The sequence below is a fragment of the Colobus angolensis genome, unplaced genomic scaffold (assembly GCF_000951035.1).
Source record: "Colobus angolensis palliatus isolate OR3802 unplaced genomic scaffold, Cang.pa_1.0 Scaffold97, whole genome shotgun sequence".
In the NCBI taxonomy this organism is placed as follows: domain Eukaryota; kingdom Metazoa; phylum Chordata; class Mammalia; order Primates; family Cercopithecidae; genus Colobus; species Colobus angolensis.
Window position 1 is genome coordinate 8,332,632 of NW_012123709.1, and position 16,415 is coordinate 8,349,046.

The 16,415-nt window shown below is 40.1% G+C and overlaps 1 protein-coding gene across 1 annotated transcript in view; it reads left to right on the forward strand.

The window, feature by feature from the left end:
* FMN1 (formin 1) overlaps positions 1-16,415 on the forward strand; it is a 385,253-nt gene that overhangs the window by 299,215 nt on the left and 69,623 nt on the right. Inside the window, exon 15 of the mRNA XM_011932729.1 lies at positions 4,132-4,224. Within this exon, the coding sequence (XP_011788119.1) occupies positions 4,132-4,224 (93 nt within the window). The remainder of the gene's footprint in view (positions 1-4,131; positions 4,225-16,415) is intronic.

Genomic DNA, 16,415 nt, shown 5'->3' on the forward strand with positions numbered 1-16,415 from the left:
CCCGGCTAATTTGTGTGTGTGTGTGTGTTTTTAGTAGAGACGGGGTTTCACCGTGTTAGCCAGGATGGCCTCAGTCTCCTGACCTCGTGATCCGGCCGCCTCTGCCTCCCAAAGTGTTGGGATTACAGGCATGAGCCACTGCGCCCGGCCTAATTAAATAATTTAAGGAACTCTTCCCAATTTATATTGTGGGAAATTCTAGCCTTTCTTTAACTGTATTCTCAGAATCATAACTGGAAATAGGAAACTTTATGTGGCCACAGATGTTCATTAAGAAATGCTGATTCCTGAAAGCAGATGTCTTTCCTGTTTCCCTGCCTGCCTTCGGAACTACACAGTCAAGATAATCATCTCTGTGTTACCTTGCTTATGACTCATGGGGTGAGGTGGTGGATGTTTCTGGGGGGTCTTTAAAATACACTCAACCCTTTGAGATCATCTTGGGACACCTCACCGTATTTGAGGAGTACAGAGACGGTGACCCCTTGGTGCACCACCCTCCTGGAAAGCAGGGGAAGGAAGAGACAAGCAGTTCACACTGCATCTCTGGAAATCCCACTTGGAGTCTGGGTCAACATTGCTAATATGTATGTATGTATATTTTTTAGACAGGGTCTCACCCTGTGAGACTAGGCTGGAGGACAGTGGTGTGGTCATGGCTTATTGCAGTGTCGACCTCCCTGGGTTGAGGGGATCCTCCCACCTCTGCCTCCTGAATACCTGGGACCACAGGTGCACACCCCCATGCCCAGCCAATTTTTGTATTTTTTGTAGAAACAGGGTTTCACCACTTTGGCCAAGCTTGTCTCAAATTCTTGGGCTCAAGCGATCCATCTGTCTTGGCTTCCCAAAGTGCTGGTATTAGAGGAGTGAGCCACTGTGCCAGGCCAACATTGCTAATTTTATTTAAACTTCCCTACACGTGAGAATCTAGTTAAGATGAAGAAACCTTTTTCCTTCATCTGCTTTTCCCTTTTTCCCTTTCTTCCTTTCCTTTTTCTTCCTTCCTTCCTCTCTCTCTCTCTCCCTCTCTCTCTCTCCCTTCTTTTCTTCCTTCCTTCCTCTCTTCCTTTCCTTTTTTTCCCTTTTCCTCCTTTCTCTCTTTCTTTGTCTCTCTCTTTCTCTGTCTCTCTCCTTTCTTTCCTTTCTTCCTCCCTCCTTTCCTTTCCTTTCCTTTTCTTTCCTTCCTTCCTTTCATTCTTTCTTTCCTTTCTTGTCTGTCTGTCTCGGTCTATTGCCCAGGCCAGAGTACAGTGGTATGACACTGCAGCCTCTATCTCCTGGGCTGAAACAACCCTCCCACATCAGCCTCCCATGTAGCTGGGTCTACAGGCATGTATCATCATGCCTGGCTAACTGAAAAAATTTTTTTGAAAGACAAGGTCTCACTGTGTTGCCAGACTGGTCTGGAACTCCTGGCCTCAAGTGATCCTCCCACCTAGGCCTCCCAAAGCACTGGGATTACAGGTGTGAACCACGACATTCAGCCAAGATAAGGAGATCTGATGCTGTGGCCAGGTACACGGAGCTCTCTAGAGAAGTTTGGGAAGAAGTAAATGAATCCTGCACGATGACTTCTCAGGGATTAATTTATAGACTTTTACATAAATACATATAATTAAAGGTAAAACATAAACACTATGCAGAAGGTAATAGATATGTTTGAAAGATGCAAAAACATTGGATTGAAAAATGCTTTATGACAATGTTGACATCTCAGAGAAGCTTTTCAGGATGAACAGGACTTTGTCAGATATCGTTGAAAGTATGTATGGCGTGAGAGCAGAGCTGAGAACCACATGAATGAAGACATGGAGCTGGGAATGCCAAATAATATAATTGGAACACATTGAACAGCTTTGGTTTGGTTAGTCAAATACATGTGGGAAATAGAGCTGAAATATGCCATAATAGAAAAGGCCTTAAATCCAAGGCCCCGAAGTTTGAATTTAATTGAATTTGCAATGAGAACCCATTAATAGTTTTATCTTCTTTTGTACCTTTCCCCCTTTGTTTTCAGGGGACAAGATTGCCTTATAATTTATAGAGGCTAGAGAAAACTTAACAAGCTTCAAATTTAACTCTTGATCTCCTCTATCTCTTAAAAAAATGTAATCCAACAAGATGCTTCCCCACTATTCTCTATCTCAGAAATGGCACTTCCAGCAACCCATTGTTCACCCCTTTACCTTTCCATCTGCTTCAACCCTACCTTGACTGAATCAGCAAGACCTATTTGTTACACCTGCAAAATATATCTCAGCTCTGTCCACTCTCTTGCTCCTTGGATACCACTCTAACACAAAGTGTCCTATTTTGAGAAAAGAATGGTAGTGGGAAAGACATACTTACAGTTTGGCCACAGATCCATCTACTTCAAAAGAGGTGAAGGGTAATCTCATAATAGCAGAGAAATTATAAAGTAGCTATTGCAGAGAGGACAAAACTTACAAAGAAAGGAAAAAGCATGGGAAAAATGAATGTTTTACATGATGATTTGACTGGATTTACAGAATTTGTTCTAGTTGTTTCAAGGTAAGATTTGTATTTTTTCAATAAGATAAGTCATTTAAAAAATTAGTCTTTGCATCCCAATGGACGCGATTTCCTAGATAGCCTTGGAATGGTTGTCGGAATAGCTAATAGCAGATATTCTAGATAGCTCTATAAAAACTCTTACAAAGAAACAATGTCAATAGATAGAGCTTGAAGTTAGGTACCCTGTCCTGTGATCTAGCTTCCCTGTATCATGAGAAATCCCTAGATACCTCTGAGAATGTAGGTGATTCTGACCTTGACTCAGAAAATGACCACGGGTTCCCTCAAATTGCTTTCATTTTCAGCACTGTTTTATAGTCCCCAGAGTTGTCTAGGATTTCTGCAATCTAGTTGGCAATATTGCACATGAAAAGTGTCAGATAACTAATTTCAGAGAACATTTAAGTGGTGTCTTTTGCATTTTCTGTATTTCTGACCTGACATGTTTATTGCTTTGCCTGCAGTATATGTTCTGAGATGCTAGTTTTAAATAGGCCCAATTATTGGATGGGAATTTCCCAATGTAAATAAAGATTTCCTTCCCAACCTCCTTCTTCCAAAATGCCTTACCTGTGTGTTTATAAATTCTTCCAAGATCTGTAGTATATGTCTCTCTATTTTGTGAACCTGGTGGCATGATATCTTTATGGTGAAAATTCAGTGCTTTATTAATAGGCTTTTGGACAAGAACATACCTAATTTCCAGCCATAGTCAACAGATAAAAGTGATCATGACTCAGCTCTAGCTTTGTAGAAATGACACCTTTCTTTCCCAGTGCATGCTGTAACATAGGAACCTTCAGGAGATGCCTCTTGCCTGAGTTAACTGTCTTTTGTGATGGTGAACTATGAATATTGTGGTTTCCATGTAGCCAAATCATAACTATCCAATAAGGTAGATCATTTTTAAAAAGTCAAGTCACCTCAGACTTGATTATCAAAAAGTACTCTATTACAAATTTTAGATTGTCTATCTGAAGTAAAATTATATAAAATTATTTCCCATGTGTTAATAGAGGATTAAAAGGAAGGATAGGGGAATGGGAAGCATGAAGAATAGACAGGGTCCTCCCCAACCTGGGCTTAGTTCTCATGTTGGGATGCGTGTGTCACCCTGGCCAATCACTAGGTTGGTATCTAGACAACTTGGATGCCTGAGAATTTCTGCAATGTCTTTTTCACGTTCTACTTCTGGAGTATGAATCTGAAGAGGGCTGGTGCCCTTAATTTCGTGAGGCTAATCCTCAAGTAGTTTTTGCCTCTCTTCGTCTTTGGGAGAACACAAGCAGATTACTTTACGTATCCCAGGTCAGAGACTTCTCTGGATCTCTAGAAGAAAAATGGAAGGATTTTACATTGCCCTGTTCCTCAAGAGTTGTGTAGAATGAACTAATTATTTTTGTTGGTTTGTTTATTATTTCTGGTTTTTCTTCCCCTCCCCCATTCCAACCCTGGAATTTGGACAAGCGGTAATTGACAAGGAATGTGCACAATTGATACTCAAGTGCATACATAGCACAGTGCCTGGCCCATAGCAGGAGCTCAGCAAATACGTGTTCCTGAGTAAGTCTAATTCTAAATTTCTCTTCACAGCAAGTGAGAAACAGATGGTGGTGGTGTGCAAGGAGTCCCCAAAGGAGTATCTCCAGCCTTTCAAGGACAAACTAGAGGAGTTCTTCCAAAAAGGTAGGAAGCTTTGTCAGCAGCACATACACGCGGCCCTGAAACATCCTTCATTCCATGAATCTTTTCTCTGAGGCCCATGGCCGCTTGCATCCTGGCTGACCACAGGCAGCTCTGGTGATTTCATTAGCCCATCTCTCCATGGTGGTTACATACTCACGGTAAAGTTGTCCTATAGCTTTTATGTCACCTTTCAAATCCATTTTAATATTTTAAATTCTTGAATGTTACTCTGGCTTTTATAAATTTTCTGAGGACAAACTTTTTTTGTCTTCATGGAGCTCAAGGAATTCCTCAGCCCATGTTCACCAACAAACGACATACATGTAAGGCAGATGCAGTTATGCGTTTCACATTTGTGGTCAACCTGGACAGGTGGGTGGTGATCACCCTCCTGGTTTTATGAGTGTAGCAACTTGGAAACTTGTGTTATATTTTCCATTCCTTTTCAGATAGGAAAATTAGGGCCAAATGAATGTCACCCATCAATCACTTGCTACCTATCAGCCCTCTGGGGTTGATCAGTGGAAGTGATATGCATGAGACTCCACACTTTCTTTGAAGTCTTAACAGATTTCCTTCCTTTACAGTTTTGGCATGAGTAGGGAACTTCTGTTGATCAGGGTTAGTGAACATGGAAGTAGCACGTCTTTTAGATAATTCCTGTTCTAGATGTAAAACAAAAATAAGCGTGGGCTTGTTGAAGACAGCTTATTTCCTTGCTGGAAAGCTAGAGGAAACACACATAGGAGCCTTTGAGGATATCTCAACATGCTCTTTCTATTACTGAGTAAGGCCACATGTTACCACACCATCAACAAAAGACTGTGAAGCAGGGTGAATGCATAAAGTGTGGCCAGACCAGCTTGAGAATCAGCAGGGAAATTCTCAGTCTGTGAGTCAGAGGAACTCCATTCCAGCTGCTGCTCCGTTGGTGCAGAGACCATTGCTCCCTTGTCCATGATGAAAGGTTGTCTGTATTGAAGTAGGAGAAGTCAGATTTCTCTCTCAGCCATTACAGAACCTCATATATGATGGAAGAAATGTTGTCAGGCAAAGAACCATCTTGAGAGCAAAGATACCAATACTTGTGTGCTGTGTGACTATAGGAGATGGGTTTTATAAGTGACTTATCAAAAAATGCATTGCTATGTAATTATACTATGTAAATATAACCTAAGTAGCCTGAAGAAAAGCATGAGATACTTCCTTTTGCTGACCCCAGTTAATAGTGTCTGCTGTTTACATATGTAGAATTAACTTGAAATGAGGCTCATGTGTACTTGGATTCCATCTTTATTTGTAATTGCTATTCTATTTCTAGAAAATTTTGCCATATGTATGTCAGGGTACTATCTGTCTGCATGCTGTAATGCCCTTAGAATCCTGCCTCTGCAAAGCAGCTAGCTTATATCGTGAATTTTATTTTTTTTGTTGAAAAGACATAAATATGATTAGATTTAAAACCTCGAGAATCTTCTTTGGTACCTTGGAAAAGGAATTTGCAAATCCCCATTTGGGATAATGTGTTAGCCTCTTCTCTGCTAGGGCTCCCAAGACAATTCTAGTCTCTTCAGAGAAAGGGAATTTATATGAGGGAAACTGGATCTTACGTCAGGGAAGTACGGGTATGGCCATAGTAAGCTGTTCTAAGAAAGTCCTAGAACAGTGGTTCTCAACTCTCTTGCATACTAGAATCACTTGGGAGATTTTTAAAAATCTTGATACCCAGGCCCAACTCTAGACCCATCATCAGCATCTCTCAGGGTGGGACCAGGCATCAGATTTTCTTTCTTTTTTTTTTCTTAACTCTCCAGGTAATTTCAATGTGGAACCCAGATTGACAGCCAATACTGTCTAGCTTACTTCACCTTTTAATGTGTATTCAAAGATTTATTCTGAGCCTGCCATATGTTAGGCTCTATGATAGAGACCGAGAGTACTAAGATTAATTGTATACCCCTACACCCTGTCCCGGAGTATCTTAGTGGGAAAAGATCTATAGTTGAATACAATCAGCTCCTTTTCTTCTCTTTTTCTTTCTTTTTTTTTTTTTTGAGATGGAATTTTGCTCTTATTGACCAGGCTGGAGTGCAATGGCACGATCTCGGCTCACTGCAACCTCCTCCTCCAGGGTTCAAGCGATTCTCCTGCCTCAGCCTGCCGAGTAGCTGGGATTACAGGGTGCCCACCACCACACCCGGCTAATTTTTGTATTTTTAGTAGAGATGGAGTTTCACTATGTTGGCCAGGCTGGTCTTGAACTCCTGACCTCAGACAGTCCTCCCGCCTCGGCCTCCCAAAGTGCTGGGATAACAGGCGTGAGCCGCCGAGTCCGGCCAGTCATCTCCTCTTTAACCAACAGATGAGGTAAAAGTGACATTAGAAATAACATCAAATCATGCTTAAAACAAAACCACCCAAAACAAGACATAAATTGAATGTGAAGGAAACATTACCATTCTATTTAAAAATTTAAGAATATAAAAATATATATACTATTGTAGAAATCTTAAACATTCCCAGTATTGTATGGTAGAAAAGTCTACTGTTGAAATAGCTTATGATTATTTCATTACTTAACTCATTTTGTCAAAAAAACAGTCTAGACTTGTGCTGTTCGATGTGGCAGACACTAGCCACATGCGGCTTTTGAGCAGCTGAAATGTGGCTAATCCAGACTGAGATGTCTTATAAGGGTAAAACACACATGGGGTTTTGAAGACTCAGCAGAAAAAACGTGTAAAATATTTTATTGCTGATTTTTTTATACTGATTGCATGGTAAACTGGTAACATTTTAGATATGTTAAGTAAATAAAACATGATTATTCATTTATAGGTAAGTTAATAAATATGTTAATAACCTGACAAAATATATTAGCTAAATTATATTTCTTCTACTTTTTGAGTGTGGCTACTAGAAAATCTAAATTATATTTGTGGTTCACATTATATTTCTACCAGAAGGTGCTAGTCTGGAGGCATGTTCCATAGGCTTTCCTCAGCTCATTCCTACACTCTCTTCTCATTTTCGTTCTACCTTCTCAGCTTGAATCCTAAGTTACTGGAATGCAGAATTTCACAAGCTAGCCCCCTGTCCACTCTGGGCCTGGCCCTTGTTTGGCTCTCAAGTGGGGCTACTTAACCAAAGGAGGTAACAGCATGCTACTTGATCAGGCTATTACCTCTGCGGTTCTGAAATGTATGGTTTAGGATCTGTGGTTAAGAAATACATTATAGTTCACAGCAATGTATGTATGCTATGCTATGATGTAGGGGCTGGGTTTTTGCCAAATTGCAATATATACAAATGGAATATCTTCTCGCTGCTGTTTGGAGTTCCAAATAGTAGTTCCTTTATTACATAGATATTTCACTGATTCATAGAAAATGTAGGATTTTCCATTTGCCACAAATATGCACTATTCACCATAGATAATCAAATTTCTATGACAATTGTCATACAGTTTAAGTATAGTATTTCATCTAATATGCTATTTATTGTAAGAAATACCATTATTCCATGTACTACTAAGAAAAATTGCTGCCATAAGCCACAGCATATAGACTCTTAAGATGTACCCAAATATCAGAGGCTCTAAAATATGAAAATTCTATCAATTTTGGAGTTGGTGTAATATGGTACTGTAATTAGGCATATAGAATGAGAAAGGAAGAATGCCCAACACTTTTAGGTAAGACTTTCAGCAAAGGAGATAATTTTGTTCAGACTTGAAAAAGAGCAAAATAACAATGATGACAATGATGTTAACATTTACTGAGTGCCTCTATCTGCTAGATACCATGGGGAACAAATCGCCTTTTTACTTAGTCACCATGACAGTCCTTTGAAGTGAGTACTATTACCGCCCTGCTATACAGATGAGGAAATTGAGGATTAGAAATTCTCAGCAGACAGGCTACAAAGGACATTCCAGGCAGAGGAAAACACTGCAAGTCTCAGAAGGATGAAAGACATGATGTGTTTGGAAAATGGCAAGCGACTTGGTGTGGCTAGATCACAAGGCATATGAGAAGAACCCAAGACCAAAAAAGAGATAAGAGTCACAATATGACTTGCTAAAGAATCTGAACTTTATCTGACAGGCAGCAGATAATATTGGAAAATAATGTGTACGGGAGTGACATGATGATGTTGGATTTGTTTGTATTTGTTTTGGTTTGTGCAGTTTTTTTGTGGGAGTATATCACTTTGCTTTTTGTTGTTGCTGAGAAATATAACTAACAGTAATATGCAAAAAGGTTGAACAAGTAACAGACTAATGCCATTGCAAAAGCAATGGCAAAGCCGAGGTAGGAGGATCACTTGAGGCCAGGAGTTTGAAACCAGCCTGGGCAACAAAGTGAGACCCCATCTATACAAAAAAGTGAGACCCCATCTCTACAAAAAAGTGAGACCCCATCTCTACAAAAATTAGTTGAAAGTGGTGGCATCTGTAGCCTCAGCTACTTGGGAGGCTAAGGTGGGAGGATTGCTTGAGCCCAAGAGTTCAAGGCTGCAGTGACTATGATTACACTACTGTGCTCCAGCCTTAGCAAGAGAGCAAGACGCTGTCTGTAAAACAAAACAAAGCAATGACAGTAAAAATAAGAAGGAAAAGACATAATTGTAAACAGTAAAGGGCTGTTTTAGGCATTACAGGACAGGATAATCAATTGGATGTACAAAATGAAACAGAGGAGAATAGGTAACTCCTTTTTCTTGCTTGGATAACTGGCTGGATGCTGACAAGGAAGACTAGATTTGAGATGGAAGACAGTGAGGCCGACATTAGACGTGTTAACTTTGTACATATGAGACACGCAGGTAGAGATGCTGGGCTCATGGGAGAGAACTAGGTGAGACTCTAAAGGTAGCAGTTCAAGTCATAGGAATGAATGAGATAGCCCGAAGAGAAGGGTGTACAATGAGACGATACGTGAAGTATCAGAGTATCTGAGCACAGGGTATTATATAATAAATGTAACTGAGAAAAGATACTTCTGTACTTCCACAGCACAGCTTATACAGAGCATTTTGCAAGGAAGCTAATTCTCTATTAGGAGTCTTATCACTCATAAAGTTTTAAGCAATTGTGTTCTTTATGCCTGAGAAGTCACATGCATTGTGACTCAGGATTATTTTTACATCAGCTGCAGTTCAGCTCTAAGAATCATGATGATTTAATTTTTCTTCTGTAAATCATATCCTGTTGCCACACTCAAATGGAGATGATGCATTTATCCTTATGTCTTTTATCATTCTTCCCTTCTCAGAATGCCCTTATATAGTGTTATTTGACAAAACTGTCGTACTTTTTCTTAATGAATTTCATTTTCTGAGAATTGAGTGTAATTTTAATGGCACCACTTGGTGGGGTTGCAAACTCCATGATATCCATGCCTTTTTTCTTATGTGTCTTTTTTCTTTTCCACACTAGGCTCTTGTTGAAGTTGGTTTATGGCTCAGAATAACCTTGTGCAGGCATTTTGTGAGCTCCTGCTTTCCCACCCTCAGATCAAACGTGGTCATAATGATATGGCCTTCAAAAATGTGATGCTCACATTAAAAGTCCCCATAAACATGGCAGGGATCCTATAATTAAAAGAAGGCGCAGAGCAACTGATTAGATCCCAGGTATAGATCTTGTAGGTGGTCTTTTCATGCTGTTAAATTGGTCATTTGTATTTATAGCTTTGGCAGGGAGGGCTGGAACCTAAACTGGCTCTAATCCCAGCACTCTCCCACACTTGGCCTTATCTCATTCTCCATTAATTTCACTTGGCATCCATGAATGGAGCCAAATTCTAAATGATTCTGCCTGAACCATTCTAGCCCCAGTCTGTGAAGCTATTTTCTGAGTTTCTTTGACCAACTGAGATTAGAGATACTCTTTTTTGTTTGTTTGTTTGAGGCGGAGTCTCGCTCTGTCGCCCAGGCTGGAGTGCAGTGGCCGGATCTCAGCTCACTGCAAGCTCCGCCTCCTGGGTTCCTGCCATCCTCCTGCCTCAGCCTCCCGAGTAGCTGGGACTCCAGGCGCCGCCACCTCGCCCAGTGTAGATTAGAGATATTCTTAATATGAAAAATTGTTTTAGTTTACCTGCGTAACAAGCCTTCACATGTACCCCCAAACCTAAAATGAAAGTTAAAAGAAAAACTGTTTTCTAGTAAAAAATAGATAAATTTACCAGACTTAAATAAACAAAAGCAATAATTCTGATTTTCTACATTGAATGCAAAAGGAATTATATAAACAGATGAATATTCCATGACAGTTGGGACTGTGTCTGTTTTGTCCTGTTCACTTACTTGTCCCAACGTAATATAGGCTCAGCCTGTCCCATGATAGGTGTTAATAAGTATTTGTTGAATTTATGAACAAACAACTTAAATTGTGTAAAGTACCTGGAGGCTACTTTTTCCCCCTCCTTGGGTTTTCTGTTTGAATCCTTTCAGAATTGCTGAATCGTCCCAGAATCTGGAGAGGTACATTTTTGGTCAATAATACATTTCTGTATTGTGTACATTTCTGTATTATAATCAGATCTCCTGGATATAGAATCATCTTTTATGTTGGGCATATGCATATAATCTATTCTTAGTAAATACTTTGGTCGGATTAGATTGACAAAGGCCATACTTAAATCTCTAAGTTGCAAAATAAGAGCAGGTTATTATGTAATTTCTTCACTTCAACCCCCAGAAATGTAGAAACAAAACTATCTGAATCACCATATTCAACCACTAAGGTTACAGAGATCAGGAAAGGTCAGTAATCTGAACAGTGTAAGCTGTGAGGGAAATAATTTTGCCATTCTTTACAAAGCTTGTGGAAAGAAGAAATATGGCTGGAGAACATGCATTCTGCATGAGCCAAAATGGGTTCTTGTATACCCCACTGCTACTCAAGAAAATACCAACAGTCGTGGTTCCAAAGATCATCAGATGGCCAAGAATTAAGATAATCTCTTGTGACTTCCAGATCACTTAAGTAACAGAGCAGTAATCCATGGAAGATGAAGAAAGCTATTTGGCTAGGTGTGGTGGCTCAGGCCTATAATCCCTGCACTTTGAGAGGCCAAGGCGGGCGGATCACCTGAGGTCAGGAGTTCAAAACCAGCCTGGCCAACAAGACGAAACCCCATCTCTACTAAAAATACAAAAATTAGCTGGGCATGGTGGTGTGCACCTGTAATCCCAGCTGCTCTGGAGGCTGAGACAGGAAAATTGCTTGAACCTGGGAAGCAGAAGTTACAGTGAGCCAGGATCATACCACTGCACTCCAGCCTGCGCCATAGAGTGAGACTCCTCCAGAAAAAAAAAAAAAAAAAAGCTATTTTATCAGAGATCCATTAAGTGGGCTTTTATCTAAAAGGGCTAGGGGGGATTTTTTTTTTCCAGAAATTCCTACAAAGAGCTTATGGTTTCCCCCTGAAGTCAGTGTCTAATGACCATCCAGTAATGGAGTTGTTAAATTATGGTATTTCCATACAATGGAATACTAAGCATCTGTTTAAAAAAAAAAAAAAAAGTCTATATGTATTGACCTGGAAGGATCCCGGATCCCTAATGTCTATGTTTAAGTGGATAAAAGCAAGGGTCAGAAGAGTAGTTATGTTATTATTAGGTATATTATTTATCATTCAGATAAAAGATGAAGCAAAAAATGAATGCTTCCTAACAGTGAGAACAAATAAGAACTAACCTAAGACTGACCGGGCGCGGTGGCTCACGCATGTAATCCCAGCACTTTGAGAGGCTGAGGCAGGCGGATCACGAGGTCAGGAGATCGAGACCATCCTGGCTAACACGGTGAAACCCCGTGTCTACTAAAAATAAAATCTAAAAAAAATTAGCTGGACGTGGTGGCAAGCGCCTGTAGTCCCGGCTACTTGGGAGGCTGAGGCAGGAGAATGGTGTGAACCTGGGAGGCAGAGCTTGCAGTGAGCCGAGATCGCACCACTGCACTCCAGCCTAGGCAACAGAGCAAGACTCTGTCTAAAAAAAAAAACTAACCTAAGATGGATATTCAGCTGGTCCTCACCATAACACCCATACAGGTTGCCTGTTCTGTTAGTTAATACCTAAGTTATTAGTAAATATTTAGACTATTACCCCTAAAACTAATCAAACAGGTTCATTGCTGCAGCAGGTAGAAAATAGGCAGATGAGGTTCATAGGTGTATGCAGATTTTTCATAAATTTGGGGGTTTTAACCAATGAATATCTCTTAAATATTAAACAAAATTTTTTTTTGAACAACTAACTCTCAGTACTTTGCACTTCACATTTTTCCTCCAAGATTCTGCTTCCTGTTCATTGCTTCCCCATTGTTATACCAACTGGGGTCCCTTAGCCACCCGAACCTAGAATTGGAAACCAAATGGTCTTACTCACAGCCTCATTACTTTCCTTGGGTGCTGGACCGGACAACGTAAAAGGAAATCTGAAGGTCTGTTACGGAGCCAGATCTATGAGCTAGTACCTTGGGTTTCTTCCCCGTGGCTCCCTTCTTTAACATCGCTCTGGATAGCACTATCCAGTGGAATCCTCGCAGTCAATGAGAAAATGCATGGAAATGTTTAAAGGCATTGAGAGCTCAAGACAGTCCAGTCACACACACACACACACACACGGATACACATGAATCTGCTGGAGCCCGTCAGTTCTTTCTCCTTGACTTGGATTGACTTCACTTATTTTGCTCATGGTTCCATCATCACTTCAGTTTCAGGCATCACACTTTGGTGGTGTTATTATTAGGTATGAAACATGAACCCTAATTCACATTATGGTCAAGAAGTGGTCAAGAAGAGGCCTCTAGTATGTAGGGTGTTTTACCTATTCCTCATCTTTTTTTTCTTATTGCTGTAATCCTGTTCTTTGTTTCATTTGGGATCTTGATTACACGGGTGCTTCAATGTACACTTTTATGAATATACCAAAGTGAGAGAGTAAAGATCTTCTCTCATATTACCCTGACACAGACCATCCTTTAAACCTAATCACAAACGTAGAAACAAATCTCAGTCATTTATATCTTGGGATCATTGTCAGGATCTGACCTCTTCCATGGGTATTTGCATTTTAGGCCTTAACTCTAATTTTTTTAAGAGTTTGTCTCCTGTTTTTCTGGAACTCCTGACCTCAAGTGATCCATCCGCCCCAGCCTCCCAAAGTGCTGGGATTACAGGTGTGAGCCACCGTGCCCAGCCTTGTCTCCTGCTTTTAAACGCTGTGTCAGAACGACATGCAAGTAGAAGAGAGATGGTAGTGGTTGTGTTTGGAGATAAGATACTATTTGTCAAATAAGTATCATTAACTCTTACAGGGTCTTTCCTAGAGCAGCAGCAGATATTTACACACACACACACACACACACACACACACACACCTACATCTTTCCAACCTTATGGAACCAGATTATTTGCTTGCTTTGGTAGAACAGGGGACTGTACCTTAAACTGATTTTTACGACTCCGAGTAAGGCCCTTACCTGTGTAAGAATTAAAGTGTTACTAAGGACAACCTCATGGTGGTGTTCTTGGGTAATCTCTTCATTTCCCTTTCATCATGGCAGAATCCAAGATACTCTGATGAGACTCTGGAGCTGCAGTTGCATTAGCCTCTTTCTGATGACTGGAAATGTCCCCAGGTAGAAGGAGGGGATGGAGCCAAGTCAGTCAGGCTCTTTCTTTCTATGTACAGACCTTGTTGTCCACTTGTAAATTCACCCTTTTCACATTTCATTAGTTTGTTTTGGAAGAACTGGGAGGAGACTAAGTTGCGTTTCCCCCAAAGAAGAGTTTTAGTAACCTCTGAAGTCTTAGTCATGATACTGAGCCATGTTCTGATTATCTCTTACTGTCGTGACTACGTATATACGTTTTGCTTTAAAAAGGGTTTTTAAATATAAATATCTGTTTTATTTTCTTTAAGCAATACTTTTTCCTTTTTTAAAAAATTTACTTTAAATTCTGGGATACATATGCAGAATGTGCAGGTTTGTTACATAGGGATCCGTGTGCCGTGGTGGTTTGCTGCACCTATCAACCCGTCATCTAGGTTTCAAGCCCTACATGCTTTAGGTATTTGTCCTCATGCTCTCCCTCCCCTTGCCCCCCACCCCCCAACAGGCCTCAGTGTGTGATGTCCCCCTCCCTGTGTCCATGTGTTGTCATTGTTCAACTCCCACTTATGGGTGAGAACATGCAGTGTTTGATTTTCTGTTCCTGTGTTAGTTTGCTGAGGATGATGGTTTCCAGCTTCATCCATGTCCCTGCCAAGGACATGAACTCATCCTTGTTTTTGGCTGCATACGATTCCATGGTGAATATGTGCCACATTTTCTTTATCCAGTCTGTCATCAGTGGGCATTTGGGTTGGTTCCAAGTCTTTGCTATTGTAAATAGTGCTGCAGTAAACATATGTGTGCATGCGTCTTTATAGCAGAATGATTTATAATCCTTTGGGTGTATACTTAATAATGGGATTGCTGGGTCAAATGGTATTTCTGGTTCTAGATCCTTGAGGAATTGCCACTGTCTTTCACAATGGTTGAACTAATTTGCATTCCCACCAACAGTGTAAAAGTGTTCCTATTTCTCCACATCCCCACCAGCACCTATTTTTTCTTGACTTTTTAATCGCCGTTGTGACTAGTGGGAGATGGTATCTCATTGTGGTTTTGATTTGCATTTCTCTAATGATCAGTGATGTTGACCTTGTTTTCATGTTTGCTGGTCACATAAATGTCTTCTTTTGAGAATTGTCTGTTCATCTCCTGTGCCCGCTTTTTGATGGTGTTGTTTGTTTCTTGTAAATTTGTTTAAGTTCCTTGTAGATTCTGGATACTAGGTCTCTGTCATATGGGTAGATTGCAAAAATTTTCTCCCATTCTGTAGGTTGCCTGTTCACTCTGATACTAGTTTCTTTTGTTGTGCAGAAGCTGTTTAATTAGATTAAGCAATACTTTTTTCTACATACATAAAACTTTTGTTATTTTAGTAAGAATACTTAGCGTGAATTCTACCATGTTAACAAATTCTTAAGTGTGCAATACAGTCTTCGTAACGATAGGCACAATAAAATGTTGTGTTTTTAAGTGTTCTGAATATAGGGAGAGAGCTTTGTGCTTGAAGGCAGAAGACCTAGGTTTGAACACTGGGTTCATCACTAAACCTTTCTGTGTGATTTTGCAAAGGATTTTAAGTTCTGAGGGCCTTTTTTTTCTTGTCTGTAAAATGGGAATAGTAATAAATACCTAGTACACGGTGTCATTATGAAGATGAAAGTAGATAACATAGGAAACCACCATATAAACTATAAAGCTTTAATAAATGCAATATGTTATGTTTAAGGCATTCTTATCCCACTTTGACTCTCTGTGAGAAACACCCATATACTGAACATTTTCCTCCTGAATTTTTAGTTCTGGTGTGTGGAGGGGAGGACTGGGGAGCATACTACTCGACTTGAACAGGTGCGTAGCACTTCATTTAATTTTGCAGCAATCCTTTGAAACTGATTTTTTTTCATCCCTAACTTTCCAGATAAGAAAAGTGAATCTGAGGGACGTGGTGACTTACTCAAGGTCAGGGTGAGCTCAGTCCCAGCGTCATTACTGTGCCCTGCTGCAGACTTAGAGAACCACGTAGTTTATCTGAGTCCCAGGACCCAATGGGTATATAGAAATAAGCATTTTTGTTTCACCATCTAAAGAAAAGTATCAAAATAGCAGATTTGCCTTAACCTTGGGTAATAGCTTAACCTCAAAGATTCCTTTTCTGAGGTCTTAGTAGAGGTCCTCTTTTACCTTTTCCAATGATAACAACAAAGTTTCCATTGTAATTAGTAAAGAATTGCAGTGACAAGCATTTAAGTATTTTATGGAATCAGTATTGAGCTCTGCATCTTGCATAATGGTTGTTCTCATGATAAATTGCTTCACGTAATTGTTGGCCTAGCCACCACTTTCTCTTTGGGTTCTTGACAGCTATGGCAAGGTTTTCATCAGTGATTGATCAAAGGTGCTATCACATGACTTTAATTTATACAGTTACTATCTTCTTCATAATGGAAGAGCTTAACACCTGTATTGCCTTCTGGGAGTTATTGTGCATAATACCTGTTATATAATACGTAGTTTTGTAGACAATGTCCAGTTTTGGAAAGATCTTTTCATTCTTTCA